The sequence below is a fragment of the Corythoichthys intestinalis genome, chromosome 14 (genome assembly GCF_030265065.1).
Source record: "Corythoichthys intestinalis isolate RoL2023-P3 chromosome 14, ASM3026506v1, whole genome shotgun sequence".
Classification (NCBI taxonomy): domain Eukaryota; kingdom Metazoa; phylum Chordata; class Actinopteri; order Syngnathiformes; family Syngnathidae; genus Corythoichthys; species Corythoichthys intestinalis.
Genome location: NC_080408.1, coordinates 30,406,110 through 30,420,952, shown reverse-complemented (window position 1 = coordinate 30,420,952; position 14,843 = coordinate 30,406,110). Strand labels below are relative to the sequence as shown.

Genomic DNA, 14,843 nt, shown 5'->3' with positions numbered 1-14,843 from the left:
CAAAAAAGAAAAATTTCAATAATAAAAAAAAGTTTTTGAATGCGAAAAAATATTTGAGATTGAAAAATTTGCATTTGAACACTTCATTTTTCATTGAAAAAGTTGTCTTTGATTGAAGAAATCCTTTTTGTGTTTGGGCCATATTATGGGTAGGGAATTTGTGTCTAAATCATTTAATCCCCCCAAAAAGTTGCTTCAATCAAAGAAAAAAAAATTATTTCAAAAATAAAATTGCCCTCCCCTAATTTAAAAAAATTTTATTTTATTTTTTATGTAAAGCAAAAGCAAATGACCGTCTAAGTTGCTAGTCACATGATCTTTTCGAGAAATAATTTTGACCCATTATAAAACTATATTTTTTTGTTCATTTTATTCATTTTTGTTGCAGTTTTATTGTTTTACAACTTTTTTTTATATATAGGAAAGACAGTTACATGCAATGACACTTTTCAGACACCAGGGCCCCCCCCCCCCTTAAAATCCGCTTATGTTTGCAATGCATGAACAGTTTTTCTGAAGCTTCTGGTTTAACGTTGAACCTAAATAAATGTCAGCTTCTCCCAATTAAAGAATGTGACGCTTTAAATATTTGTGGCATCAGAGTTCTAAAAGAAGTGCATTATTTGGGTATCTTCATTTTTAAGGATTCCAAGCTAAGACCTTCTTCTAATTTTGTCACGATCATTAAAAAAAAAACCAAACCAAATTAAACCAGTGGCTTCAAAGAAACTCATCATTAAGAGGATGTATCCTACTCTCCAAGGCAGAAGGGTTATCCAGGCTGATTTAAACTTCTTATTCTCTTCATGTAGATTCTAAAACATGTAAGGATGTTGACCGAATACTATTTGAGTTCATTTGGAAGAACCGAACTCACTACAACTTACGAACAGGGAGGACTGAATGCCATTGATTTTTCTAGTTTGAACTGCTCCTTCAAAGTATAATGGGCCAAACGCTTCCTTAAAAAGCCACTTTCAATTTGGAATTCCATCCCTCATTTTATTTTTTCTAACTATGGTGGCCTGAACTTTATTCTGAGTTGCAACTATGATGTCGACCAATTGGCAGGAAAGGTCTCTGTTTCACAAACAAGTCTTATTAGCATGATCCATGATTTAAAACATAACTTTTCACTACATACACCATAATCTGGAATAACAGAACAATTCTTTATAAAAACAAAACTTTATTCTTGGACAATTGGATGCAGAAGAAAATCTTTTTTGTGTCTCAACTTTTTAATGGCAAAGGGCAAATTAGGTCTTTCGCAGAGTTTTTGGATTATTTTCAGTTCCTAGTTAGACCTCAGCAATATGCCATTGTATATGATGCAATTCCTTCAGGTATCATTATGCAATTACAAAGTGTATCTCCTCTAAATATACTAAATTCAAGTGTGGAGGAATTATATTTGCTAAATAACAAAAATTCAAATACGGTAGATCTGTTCGTTCTCTATTTCAGAATGAACTAAGATCCACAACATATGTTAAGTCTTTTTGGAATCAATTTGTTGGAGATATAATTTGGTCTAAGGTATGGACTATCCCCAACATGTTTCTGTTGACAAATAAGGTCAAAGAAATTTCTTTCAAAATCATCCATAGATTCTAATCCTGCAAACCATTACATGAAAAAATTTAAGCGGGACATTGATACAAACTGTTCATTCTGTGGAAATCATCCAGAGACAGTTCAGCACCTTTTTTAGACCTGTTCTTTTTCCAATAAATTTTGGAAAGAATTTAGCAATTTCATCAGCAGGAATCGACAGGTGGACTTTGAACTCAAATGGGAAAATAGCAATTTTTGTTTCTATAGAATCTCAAGATGAAGAATGTTTTTATTATTAATCATTTTGTTATCAAAATTCTACCTCCACAAATGTAAATTTAAGAAGCTGTTACCTTCCTTTCAAAGAATTTTGAAAGCCGAAAAAAACAATTTTTATTTGTGAAAAATTACAACTTTTATGTGAGTAATTGATTACAGCATTTTTTATTTCTGATGTACATTGCGTGGTATGTTTATACCCACTGGCATATTTGTGTTTGTAGTGTTTTGCTTTTTTGTTTGTATTGTTGATTGTTCATTGGTATCCTGTTAATCCCCCCCCCCAAAAAAAAGTTACGGTGAAAAAAATTAAAATCTAACAAAAGTCCCGGAACAGATGGTGTATCGGGAGAGTTCTTCAAAACGTTTTCTCAAGAATTGGTTCCATTTTTATATGAAGTATTTGTAGAAAGTATTGAAAGCGGGAAGCTCCCCTTGTCTTTAACTCGGGGTTTGATTACTCTCCTTCCTAAACCACAAAAAGATACTTTATTGTTAGACAATTGGAGTCCAATATCACTTCTTAATAATGATTCCAAAATCTTAGCAATATGTTTTAGCTAAAAAAAAAATTATTAGTTGACACGCAATGATAAAATTGAGGAAACAGTCTCGTTTTGTGACTGGCAGACACATAACAAACAGTATAAGATTTGTTCTAGATATCTTAGATTATTCTGATTTGATTTAAGAAGAAAGTTTCATTCTTTTCTTAGATTTTTACAAAGCATTTGATTCTATTGAACATCAATTTATGTTTAAAGTTTTGGATGTTTTTGGTTTTGGGGAGTATTTTAAGAAATCTATTAAAACCGTTCCATTAAACTTCCATTTGGCACTACTACAAGGTCTTACATCAATCAAGGCATTTTAGCATTTCTTTTTCTTCTTCCTATGCAGATATTATCCATCCACTTTAGAAATGGTAATGTAGAAGGCATTGATAACGCAAATTGAAATTTAACAATCTCTCAACTTTCAGATAATACTACACTATTTTTAAAGGATAAATTCCAAATTCACCAAGCAATTGACAGTATAAATGTATTTTCTAAAACTTCTGGTCTTAAATTGAACATAGCAAAATGTGAACATCTACCAGTTAAAGAATGCTGTGATGAGAACGTATTTGGGATCACTGGAAAACATAAAGTCAAATATTTGGGTATTATAATTGAAAAAGACCAAAGGGCAATTTTGACAGAAAATTTTGATCCCCTAATTAGTACAGTCCAAAAGAGATGATGCGACAGAGAGGTTTATGATCATTAGTCTCTAAAGTCGAAGTTATTTCCAGATTGATATATGCAGCGATGGTGCTTGATGTTTCAAGAGATATTTGTATTAAAACAGACAGAATTTTATTCAATTTCAGTTGGAAAAAACAAAATACATAAAAAAGAATGTTATGGAGGCTTTAACGTTTGGACATTACTTCTTTAAATCCACCGTTTAAATTTAAATGGATTAAATTATATTTGAAAAATCCCAACTCAATATGGAATTTCATCACTACACATATTTTTAAATCTGTAGGAGGTCTGGAATTTTTGTTGAGGTGTAATTACAACATTTCTAAGTTACCCATTAATATAGCCAAATTCCACACTAAACTTCTAATGTCATGGTCAATGATATATAAACACAATTTTGCACCATATAGATATTACATTTGGAACAATCAAGCTATACAATATTGAAACAAATCTTTATGTATTGAAAGATGGGTCAAGAATAACATTTTCTTAGTCAATTTTTGAATGATGAAGGTATTTTTTTTTTTTTTACATATAAAAAATTGTGTTGTGCTTATAGTATTGTTGTTACACCTCGTGAATATTCTATTGTGTTTGATGCTATTCCAGAGGGCTCTCGAAGATTATTACAATATTCATCGAAAGGTGGAAATTGTGACATTCCAATCTTTGATCCAACGTCCCTGTTCATTGGTCATAAATGTGCATCATTAAGCTCTGAAGCCTCAAACAATTGTTTGAGAGGTTTTCTTCAAAGGGAGATGGTTTCCAAACCTGCTGCAATTCATTGTTGGAATAATTTATTGAAAATATTGAATGGAAACATACTTGGCTTTTGCTTAGAAAATACCTATTGAGAAATAAAGTTAAAAGAGATCACATTCAAAATACTTCAAAGGTGTTATCCCGTAAAAACAACAATGGTCAAATTTAAAATTAATATTGATATGTTCTTTTTGTGCAAATGCAGGGGAAACTGTCTCCCATTTCTTTTGGGAATGTACATGCTGTCACATATTTGGGTTGACTTGAACAGTTTTATCAATTTCAAAGTTGAGCCCTCATTGAAATTAGTTTTTGGATATATTTTGTTTGGCCTATCTAACATTGAAAAACTAGAAATAGATAAAAGATATGTTATAAATCTTAATTTTGACAAAATTTCACATTCACTGTGTAAAGTATGTAGGCTATATCAAAGACCAAATGTTCATGTTTTGGAAAAATGTTTTCTTGATATATTTGGACGATTTAAGTTTATCTTTGGACCCCAAAAGCTATAAGGACCAAGAGACTGTGCAAACCATACAGCTTGTGTTTAAAATAACCCTGACCATTTTATTTATTATTATCATTTTTCTATTTGTTCTAAATGTGTTGATTGTATGTGAATTGTTCGTCCTGTTTGTATATTTGTATTTGTTGTTAATAAAGTTAAAAAAAAAAAAAAAAAAGGACGGAGAAAAAAAAGGACGTTAAAATGATTGGCAGTTCATGCGAACGCAATAAATATTTGATATTTCTTTGCAATTGGACTTCATCCAGTACCAGATTATTGCTTTAACAATCAGATAAACATTGTGTTTAAGGAAAGTAATAGAAATGTCAGTTTCAGGTTTTTGCGGTGTTTTAAAGTTTTGGTTGCGCAGGCGTGGCTGGGATCCATCAACCGAGTTTGGAAATAGGAGACACCTATCCGTTCCAACTTGAACCGAACTGAATTTGCCCGTCAAATCTCACACGATTTAATTTTACATATGAAATGGACTATAATTAACAGCGACACTTATGAGCTTTAAGGACGTATTTTCGAGAGAGGATTAAACGCTTTCAAAACGGACAAAAGTGATCCAACTCTCGCCCTTCGAGGTAAGTTTTCTTTCTTTAAAGTTTGTGTTTTTGAACATACTTTTAATGTCTTAGTAGAACCGGCTGGTACAACACTATTTAGCTCAATAAAATTGACAGAAGACACTGTTTTAGTTGCGGGTAAAAATTCCACAGGTTGACTGCTTTGCCCTTGAATGCAACTCAGTGTTGGCTGTGTCTGAAATCCCTGCTGGTTTTGCATATGCATAAACCAGTGTATGCTGGATTTCTTTATAAGAGTGCACCTTTTTCTCGTGTATTTATTAATTTAAACAGGTGAAAATTATCACCGATTCATCCGAAGCAATCATAATGTTGAGCTTTACAGTCGGGACGTATGTTAATCAGGACAAAGTTTAAAACATTACATTTTATTTTGGGGTAGGGCCTCTGGATTATCACTGTGTACCCTGCCTTTTTGATAACACTACTGCAGGGGTCTGCAACCTTTGGCTCCAGAGCATGTGGCTCTTTTATCCCTCTGAAGTGGCTCTTTGTGACTTTGGAAGTTAACTCTTTCAGTGCAATTGACGATGCGTGTCGAATCATCCTTCTGCTGTGAATTTCAATTACTAAATCACTGGTGGACGTCCAATTCATTTGAACTGGAAGGGTGGTTCATTCTCTGTCAGCCCTCCCACTTCAAATGGATTGGAAGTCTATTGACCAATGGGTTAACAAGTACAATGGTACCTCGACACACAATCGCATCGACACATGATCTATTCGACATCCGACGTAAATTTTGACTCGCCATTTGTTTGTACATCTGACCACCATAGGCGGAGTTTGACTTTTGGGGCTGGGGTGGCACAACATGTTGATGACCTCAAAACGCAGTGTCAGCTATAAAATTAATTTACAAGAATAATTATAATAATAAGTTGAAAATGAGCTTTATTTTGTTTCCCATCATTCTTGAAGGGAATTCTAAATCAGGCTGCTTAGGACAGCTATACTAAGATTGTCATCCATTTAATATGGTACGCCCGCCGGTGTCGTGCCAATGTAGTTACTCCCGTCAAAAATTGTATCCCCTAGGCGGAGCCACTGCGCAGCACTGATTTGCTTGATTTCTGTGTTTTGGTGATTTAGTTATCTACGAGGTTTTAAAACATGGCCTATCCACCCCCCAATTTTTTTTTTCATGTCGTATAACGTAGCATACGTACTGAACGTAAAAAAAGGCAGTGTTTTACTGTTTTACTCGTAGGATGACCTATAACTGTTATTACTATAATTCAAGTCCTGTATGGAGTTTAGACGTCGATGTCCAAAATATATGTGTGGTTGTTTTCTGGCTTCAATTAATTGTTTAAGTCGACGTAACTCATAACTAATGCGTGTGTGTGCTTCCCCACGGCCAGGGGATACAATTTTTGACAGGAGTAACTACATTGGCAAGACACCTGTGGTTGCTCTGTTTTACAATTTGCGTCTTTAGTGGGGCAAATTAAAACTCCGCTCCCCATTTTGGTTGTTTTCTCTGGTGTTTCATGGTCCACATTTTCAATCCTTGGTTCTTGCTCAATAGTTGTTGTCGCTTTTGAAAGCTTGGGTTTGAAAAAATTACGTATAAAATTATCCATTCTGCCTCTTCAGTCCTCGGCCCATCATAAAAAATATCTTTTTTTGTTCATTTCATTAATTTTTGTTGTTTATTTTAATGCTTTACAACTTTTATAGACTATATTTTACTGGAAAACTAAATTTTAAAATATACTGGACTGTCTCAGGAAATTAGAATACACAATATTCTAATTTTTTGAGACAGTCCTGTGTATATATACAGGACTGTCTCAGGAAATTAGAATACACAATATTCTAATTTCCTGAGACAGTCAGGAAATTAGAATATTGTGTATTCTAATTTCCTGAGACAGTCAGGAAATTAGAATATTGTGTATTCTAATTTCCTGAGACAGTCCTGTATATATACACAGGACTGTCTCAAAAAATTAGAATATTGTGTATTCTAATTTCCTGAGACAGTCCAGTATAGGACAATCAATTACATGCAATGACACTTTTCGGCCACCGGTGTCTGTCCTCCCTGGCCCCCCCTTAAACTCGGCGTATGCTAACGACATGCTTGAAATGGACAATTAATGACTGCGCCGAAGTTTCTGTTTTCCCGCTAGACGGACGCACAGCGGATTTTCATATGAGAGAAATCAACATGGATTCCAAGAAGGTTAGTGCAAGTCGTGGGAAAAAAAATTGGTGACGCTTACCATTGAAATGAAGATGGAAATGATAAAAAAAAAATATATATATATATTATTAGCGTGCTGTGCGCGTCCGTGAACTGCCTCGACAATACGGCCGTAGAATGTCTACGATCTCGACGGTCCTCCTCCCACCTCCATTCGCCAGTCTTTATAAGTTAAGGTGACTAATATTATTGTGGTAACATCGCCAGAGAAATCGCCGGCTTCGTCAGGTTTTTAATCATTTATCTCAGAACTTGTGCAACACAAGACGCATATTGTCCAGCGCAGTTGACACCACCAACAACAAGACATTAAAAGAGAAAGTAAAATCTCTACCGCACTCTCTTTCTCATTGTCATGTCAACCACGCGGTGTGTTCGGGTACAGCACACGAAACACATCCGCCACATTAGAACCTGATTCGTTAAATTATTACAGGAATTATTATTATTATTATTGTTGTTCCAAAATTTATTTATAATTCATTTGATTTGCTATGTGTAATTGCCATTTGTAATAGTATCAGCAGTATTTATTAGAGATTCAGTGTAAGTTTGCGGGCCGTGGAAAGGATTAAAGGAATTACAATGTGTTGTTATGGAAAAATCCTGCTCGACATTCGACCATTTCGACTTACAAACAAGGTCCTGGAACATATTAACTTTGTATGTAAAGGTATTTGATCTTAATTTAAATTTCAATGTAATTTTTTTCAAATGTAATTCTAAATTTGAAGATGACGGTGCTGTTTAAATACAAATAAAAAGAAATGAAAAGGTACCTTAAGATACTCTAAACCTAAACTATTTTGTTTAACAATAGACAAACTATACATAAATCAAAAAAGTTGTATTCTTGGCTACAGTTCCCTTTATTCAATATAGATCTTAGATGTCAAAGAACTTGTGGCTCATGGTGGGAGACGGTCAAAATGGCTCGTTGGGAACAGTGGTCACTGCAGTGGACAGTTATTTAAAAGTTGTTAATTATGATTGTATTTTGTATATGGCGGAAAACACAGATGAGGCTGAAAAAGCAGTTTCTGCTCTTGCACCCCTCTTTAAAATAAACTGCTGTATTTTGGGCCAAAAGAACTGTTGTGTTTGATAGATATGTGTCAATATGTCTATATGCTGCCATAGCAGTTTCATGGCGCATTAAGCCCCCCCAAACTCTTTTTAATTTGTCCAATTTACCCTGGAGCCCCCCGTTTACAGACACCGCGCGACCGCTTTTGTTTCAACCCAGCCATCAAAAGAAGGTACGTAATTATATTTATTATTCGAAATGTTTATATTTTTTAGCTCAGAATCATTAATTGATGTCTAATATTTAGTTTAAAAAAAAAAAAACGACTTTATAAAATTATTCACTTGCATATTTTAAACATTTAAACAAATTACGTGTTGGCGTTGACTCTAGACCCCGTACCCACAACGCTGCGCATTCGTTTCCTCTTATGGAAGCTTTAATAAAAACGGAGTAGACACACAAATACCGAGAGTCTCATGGTGCGTTCAAACAATTAACACGTCACAAACACATCACACAACACAAAGTTTTAGTGAATGCGGCTCAGACATTTCAGAATCTGACTCCAATATACACCTCACGTTTTACAATCTCGTGGACGTTTACGTTAATCAATCAAACCATTGGTCAACAAGGAACGGTTCTGGGGGTTGTCTTGTGACTTCCCCTGATTTGATTAACAAACACTTGAGTAGACCTAGGGGGATCATGTGACACTTTTGTGTTCTTCAAGAGATTGAGATAAGTGAGCTTACTCTTATGACACCAAATGGTAAATGTTTAAACTAACCAAAATGTGAATGCATGATTGCTTTTACTAAGAATAAATGGCTATATAATGCATACAAGTGAATATATAAATATGAGTACATAACATAAGTCACAATGAAAAAAAACAGCTGTGTCTTCACACTCGGTGAGACATGCTACACAGAGTTTTTGGATTAAAACAAGGTAAGTACGCGATTATATCTCGTTAAAATCATGGTGTCTTTAATTACTAGAATGCTCTTTCATGCTCTCACCTCGAGTTAAGTTTAAGGGGTTTACATTTATTTATTTATTTATTTTAAATGCCCTCCTGTTTAAAATTTTTCTTCCCCCAGAAAATTTTAAGCTTTCCAATGATGTATCACATATGCACAGGGGTGAAAGTGGGCCAGAACGGTCAGGAACGCAGTTCCGGTATAAGATTCAGGGCTGGAACGCAGTTCCGGTATAAGATTTAGTGCCAGAATGCTGTTCCGGTGTACGGTGCTTTGATTCCAAAAATATGACGGCAACTGCCATAACGCTATGTAAAAAAAAAAAAAGCTAATCTGCCACGCATGCATTTCATCTCCAAGAATTAAACATTCTACCAACATCAGATTTACATACACAAGTGTTAACAACAAGCACAATCAAGTGCTTGTGTAGCGTAATCCATTTCCATCGATATTTATTATTTATTTTATTCCACGGACGGCATGGAGGTTTCCCCAGCTGCTGCAGTTTTCTGAGTCTGACGATGATGAGTCATGTCAATGCGAATGCATGCAGCAAAGCAAAACACTTGGACTCATTTATCCAATCAATTGGCTGACATACTGACATGTGATCAGCACAGATAGTTAGGCCTGTTTGGTTCAAATGTGCATGTTTTTTGGAACAGCAAAAAAAAAAAAAAAAAAAAGTTTGTTGAATGGATGCGACAAAAAAAGGGCAATGCAACAGAAATCGGTGAAATCTTTAAGAGCAAGGAAAGAGTTAAGGAGGCTTATTTATCATATTTAGTTTTATTTGCTCTGATGGGGAGGTTCAGAAAATATTAGCTGTCAGTGTGCACTTTGGACTTATATTTGTTCATTTATGTTAGGCTACTTATTCATTTCCTTATGATTTAAAAAAGTCAATGTTTGCGCAATCTTCAAAATATATTCCTTTTCATTCTGCATAATATAAGTCATTTGTACTTATTTTTCTGAATGTATGTTACTTATATCTTTACTATTAAGAAAAAAAAAGCAAAAGTAAATGTTTATATTAACTTCAATTTTAATACACATCCTATGTTCTTAAGTAGTTAAAATTGAGATTTGGCATTTAGTATGTGAGGAAATGACGGAAAATAAAAATTAGGCGATGGAGGTTGGTTGGGGTTATTGCTGTTTTTGTTGACTTTTATTTTGAAAATCATTGGAAAAATATAATTTTGAATAAAAATCAGTTTTTGTATGTGTTATAGCAATAACCGTGCTAAAACAGTTTTCTTTGCATTTCACTAGTTTAAAGAGGTTTGACCCCCCCTTCCCCCCAAAATGAAAACAAATAAATAAATAAACAAAATTTCTGGCTCTGTTGTGACCTTCACGTCGGGGAGTTCCGGTAAGAAATTGTAGCCACTTTCACCCCTGCATATGCATAAAGGACAATTTTGAAACTTGGCCAAATTGTTTTTTTTTATTCATATTTATAAATGTATACATAGATTATTTCAATATTAATAAAAATTAAAGTAATGAAATTAAAACAAATCAATACATACTGGTTACAGCCTTAAGTATCACTCTAAAGTTGAATCCCCCAACATCCCCACTCCCCCCAGTATTTTACTCCTTGCTTTTGTCCAGGATGTCGGTTCAAGTCTGCTTGCGTCTTCTTCCGAGTGCCCGCTGCCTTTTTGACGAGCCCGTCTATGTGAAGGTGGGCGGTCTGGGGTCCAGTCAGGTGGTCACCCTGAGGGCCCAGGCCACCGATGAGCGAGGGGTGGTCTTCCGCTCGATGGCCATCTACCGGGCAGATGGCAACGGGGAGGTGGACCTCTGCCGGGATGCCGCCCTGTGTGGCACCTATGAAGGGGTTGAGCCCATGGGTCTGCTATGGTCGATGCGGGCAGCTGCCCCCCACAAGTACTTCCACTGGACTAAGGCGGTCACTCCTCACATGGTCAGGTTTTCAGTGCATGACGGTGTGGATATGGAGGAGGAGGAGCAGGGGGGTGCTCTGGCGGAGGCTACCAACGAGAGGGTCCTAATGGCAGAGGGCGTCACACGGGAGGTCGTCAGCCTCGGGAGGTGCAGCGCAGTGTTGTTTACACCACCAGGTTAGGACCAGGTTTGAAAGCCTAATTTGAACCTTGAATCCAAAAGAAATTTGAAAGCTCTGACTCTGATTGGATGTGTATTTACCTCAGGTGAAGGCTTGTTCCCGGGAGTGCTGGATTTGTCCTCTTTCGCGTCGGAGAAGCGACCCAGCCTCTTGGCCAATAAAGGTTTCGTAGTTCTGAGTGTGGGGCTTTTCTATGACAAACCTGCCAAAGTCAAGCACATGGAGCTGGACTATTTAGAGGAAGCTCTTCGTCTTTTACAGCAACACCCCAAGGTGAACATAACAGGAGTCTAGACACCTTTACTTAACCCTAAATTAACTAACCTCGATTTAAAATTGTCATTTGAAACCCTTATTTCAAACCCCTTACACTGTTTGATATTTGTCTGTATGCTGTTGAAAATAATGGTGCTGGTATTAAGTGTTTTATGCCTAGTTGTCTGCGTTTCAAGGTGGGCAGTGATGGTTTGGGTGTGATTGGGCGATCCAAAGCGGGTGACATCGCCCTATCCCTGGCATCCTTCGTGCCCGGCGTGCGAGCATTGGTGTGGATAAATGCCTGCAGCGCCAACATAGGAGTCCCCCTACACTACCGCGGCCAAAGGGTCCTCTCCCCGTTGAGTGTGGACTCAAGCAAGATAATACCCACTTCGGATGGTGCCAACATTATCAAATTTGGCACCGGTGACCCCAATGACAAAGCGAACAGGAGCAGCCGTATCCCCGTGGAGAAAGCCAACGCACACTTCCTATTCCTGGCTTCTGAGGATGACCTCAACTACAATAGCCGGGCCTACATGGAGAGCCTGGCAGCCAGACTAAGGTATTTTTTTCTTTTATTTTACATATCATTTAATATTTTAGTTTTTGGATCAGTAAAGTACATTTTAATAAACCGGAAAACTGAGGGACAGGGTAATATTTCAGAAGTGAAACTATGTTCATTGGACTAATGGAAGATAAACCAAATAACACAGGTGCAAACATTTGGAAACCAATGTCATTTTGTTAATTTGAATTTATTATGAAGTTTATGAACCTAATAGCACTGGTTAATTAAAACCAGAATTGGCCTGAGAACTTATCAAGCCTTGAATTTTATAGAAAGATGCATGTAATCATGAAAAAATGTATTTAATAGGGCCGATTGCATGTTTCTCTTTGAATCTCCAGCCAAGTGGCAACACGGGGCCTCGAAACAGCTCTCAAATGACCTGAAAGAAAATCAAAGATCATCAAGATTTATGAATGAAAATAATAGAAATTGCCCAAAACGTTTTTTTTTTCTCAATATTTTATAACATTGTTGGGCAAAACTGACCTGTGGGCTCTCCAGGGTTTTAATGCAACATAATTCTTGAGACTTTGTCTTCCTAAAAAATACAACTTATTTCTCATAGGATTGCAGCATTCTTTATTTATAACTTCAATTTCGGGTCTTTACTTTGTCAGGCAAGCTGGGAATAACAACATAGAGAGTGTATGCTACCCGCGGGCTGGACACCTCTTGGAGCCACCCTATGGGCCGTACTGCCATTCCGGTCTGCACGGGTTTCTGCGCATCCCCGTCAAGTGGGGTGGCGAGCCAAGGGCTCACGCCTGTGCCGAGGTGCTCGCCTGGAGGAAAATGGAGGAGTTCTTGAGAAGCCGACTAAACTGCCAACACGCCGAGACAAAAGCGAAATTGTAAACTGAAAGATGCTAAATGATCAAAAAATCATATTCAGTCATTGAATGCACTATCAACATCCATCCATTTTCTGTGCCACTTCTGCTTGTGGGGTGCTTGAGCCTATCCCAGCTGACCATGGGAAGTAGCAGACTCAGCCGAGGTACGTGCTATCATGTCTGGCGACAATGTCGGCCAATTGCAGGCCAAGAATAGTTGAAAAAACATTCATAATCACAGTCACTTTTATGGGCAATTTATAGGGTGTGACTGACTGATCATGAACAATTTTGACATGTGGGAAGAATGCAATTGCAGGCCAAGAATAGATGAACAAACATTCATATTCAAAGTCACTTGTATGGGCAATTTATAGGGTGTGGCTGACTGATCATGCACAATTTTGGCATGTGGGAACAGAGGCGTCGCGCCCCATTAGGCAAACCATGCAACTGCCTAGGGCCCCAAGCCAGCAGGGGCCCCCAGAGGGCCAACAGATTTAGCACACGCAGCTTTACTGCACTGTCCCAGCGACAAGTGCGACAGTGCCTGTGAAAGCCTTGTGTCTGAGTTCCCTGAAGGGGCCCCTTCACTCGCTCTACACTGCCCCTCCCCTCCCTTACGTGACTCAGAGTGAGAGTGAGCGGCGAATTGTTTTTTTTTTTTTTTTTTTTTTAAATTGGCGTCTCTCCAAAATGAAGAGAAGTTATCCTTCTGGAAGCGACAAAAGAAAGGAAAAAAAAAAGCATAAGAGAAAAGGAAGCAATACAGCGGTGACTGTACTATGTTACTGTAGTTTTATGTCCTAATGTAGTAGAAGCTGGGCACTTTGAGTGTCCTAAAAAGTGCTCTATGAGACCGAGGCGTTATTAGATTTTTATTAAATATGCTATTGCTCCAAGTCCCAACTGTCCCCCTTACTTTCACACTCTCGAAGGGCCCCATGTTGCTTGTTGCCTGGGGCCCCGGGGACCCTCGCTACGCCTCTGCATAACATAACTAGACAAGGAACCATTTTTTCATGACTACATTTATAACTTAGCTGTGACAAGAATATATTCATTGTACTTGAAGTGACTCAACTGTTGCTAGATTGAAGAATGAGACGCATCATGTAGTGAAAAGCACGTAAACAAAGACGCCATAATAAAAATGAAAGCAATCAAAATAGTGTCCATTTAAACATTATTCCTGCTGTTTAGAATTAGTTGAATAACATTGTGTCGACGAAACACAGATTTACCACAAACACCAAGTACTCCACTTGGACAGCCAGCCATACAATAATATGGCAGCAGATATTTACATTAAATGCGTGAAACACAGCAGCCAAAGGCATAGCAAGCAGGATTTTGATATGATATTCGTCCAGTCAAACCAACATGCATGCATGGGGAGAAATATGAAAACTACACTACGCTAGAGCCGGCATTTGAAACCTTGATATTAGAACTTGTAAGCAGATTTGCTACTCGGTCGTAACATGCAATACCAGATTCTGGATTAAACTCTTTGTTATTTTCCCCCCAGTAATACTCAGATTTATTTAATACGACAAAACACCTGAGTTACTAACAGCAACTGACACACTTGTTTCACATTTCTAACCTTGTCTCTACAAACTAGCGGGTTATTACTTTAGAAACCAACAAAACACGACTTTTAACGAGGTTAATCAGTATTTCTTCATACACCTGATAGCGTACACCATGCGCACATTCCGCAGCTACCAATCCCAATATACATATCTATAACAGCTATATGTGAAAAGTCTGACTCAGCGGCGTTAGTCGCCGGCGGCCATCTCAAGGCAGTGGACTTCTCCGGCAGGCTTTGTTGCAGTGAACCAAAGTAAGCTATGTTATCCACTAAACTACT

The 14,843-nt window shown here is 37.2% G+C and overlaps 1 protein-coding gene across 2 annotated transcripts; it reads left to right on the top strand.

Annotated features, from left to right (window-relative positions):
• The first annotated feature begins 4,746 nt into the window (after window positions 1-4,746).
• On the top strand, window positions 4,747-13,866 carry LOC130930284 (acyl-coenzyme A thioesterase 2, mitochondrial-like). Of its 2 annotated transcripts, none has more exons than XM_057858140.1 (5): window positions 4,747-4,961; window positions 10,892-11,291; window positions 11,382-11,569; window positions 11,749-12,119; window positions 12,749-13,866. In XM_057858140.1, the coding sequence occupies exons 2-5, from the start codon at window positions 10,970-10,972 to the stop codon at window positions 12,984-12,986; spliced, it is 1,119 nt and encodes a 372-aa protein (XP_057714123.1). In that variant the 5' UTR covers window positions 4,747-4,961; window positions 10,892-10,969; the 3' UTR covers window positions 12,987-13,866. The 2 variants fall into 2 exon arrangements, with proteins under 2 accessions (XP_057714123.1, XP_057714122.1); XM_057858139.1 differs by having other exon boundaries at window positions 10,819-11,291.
• The last annotated feature ends 977 nt before the right edge of the window (window positions 13,867-14,843 follow it).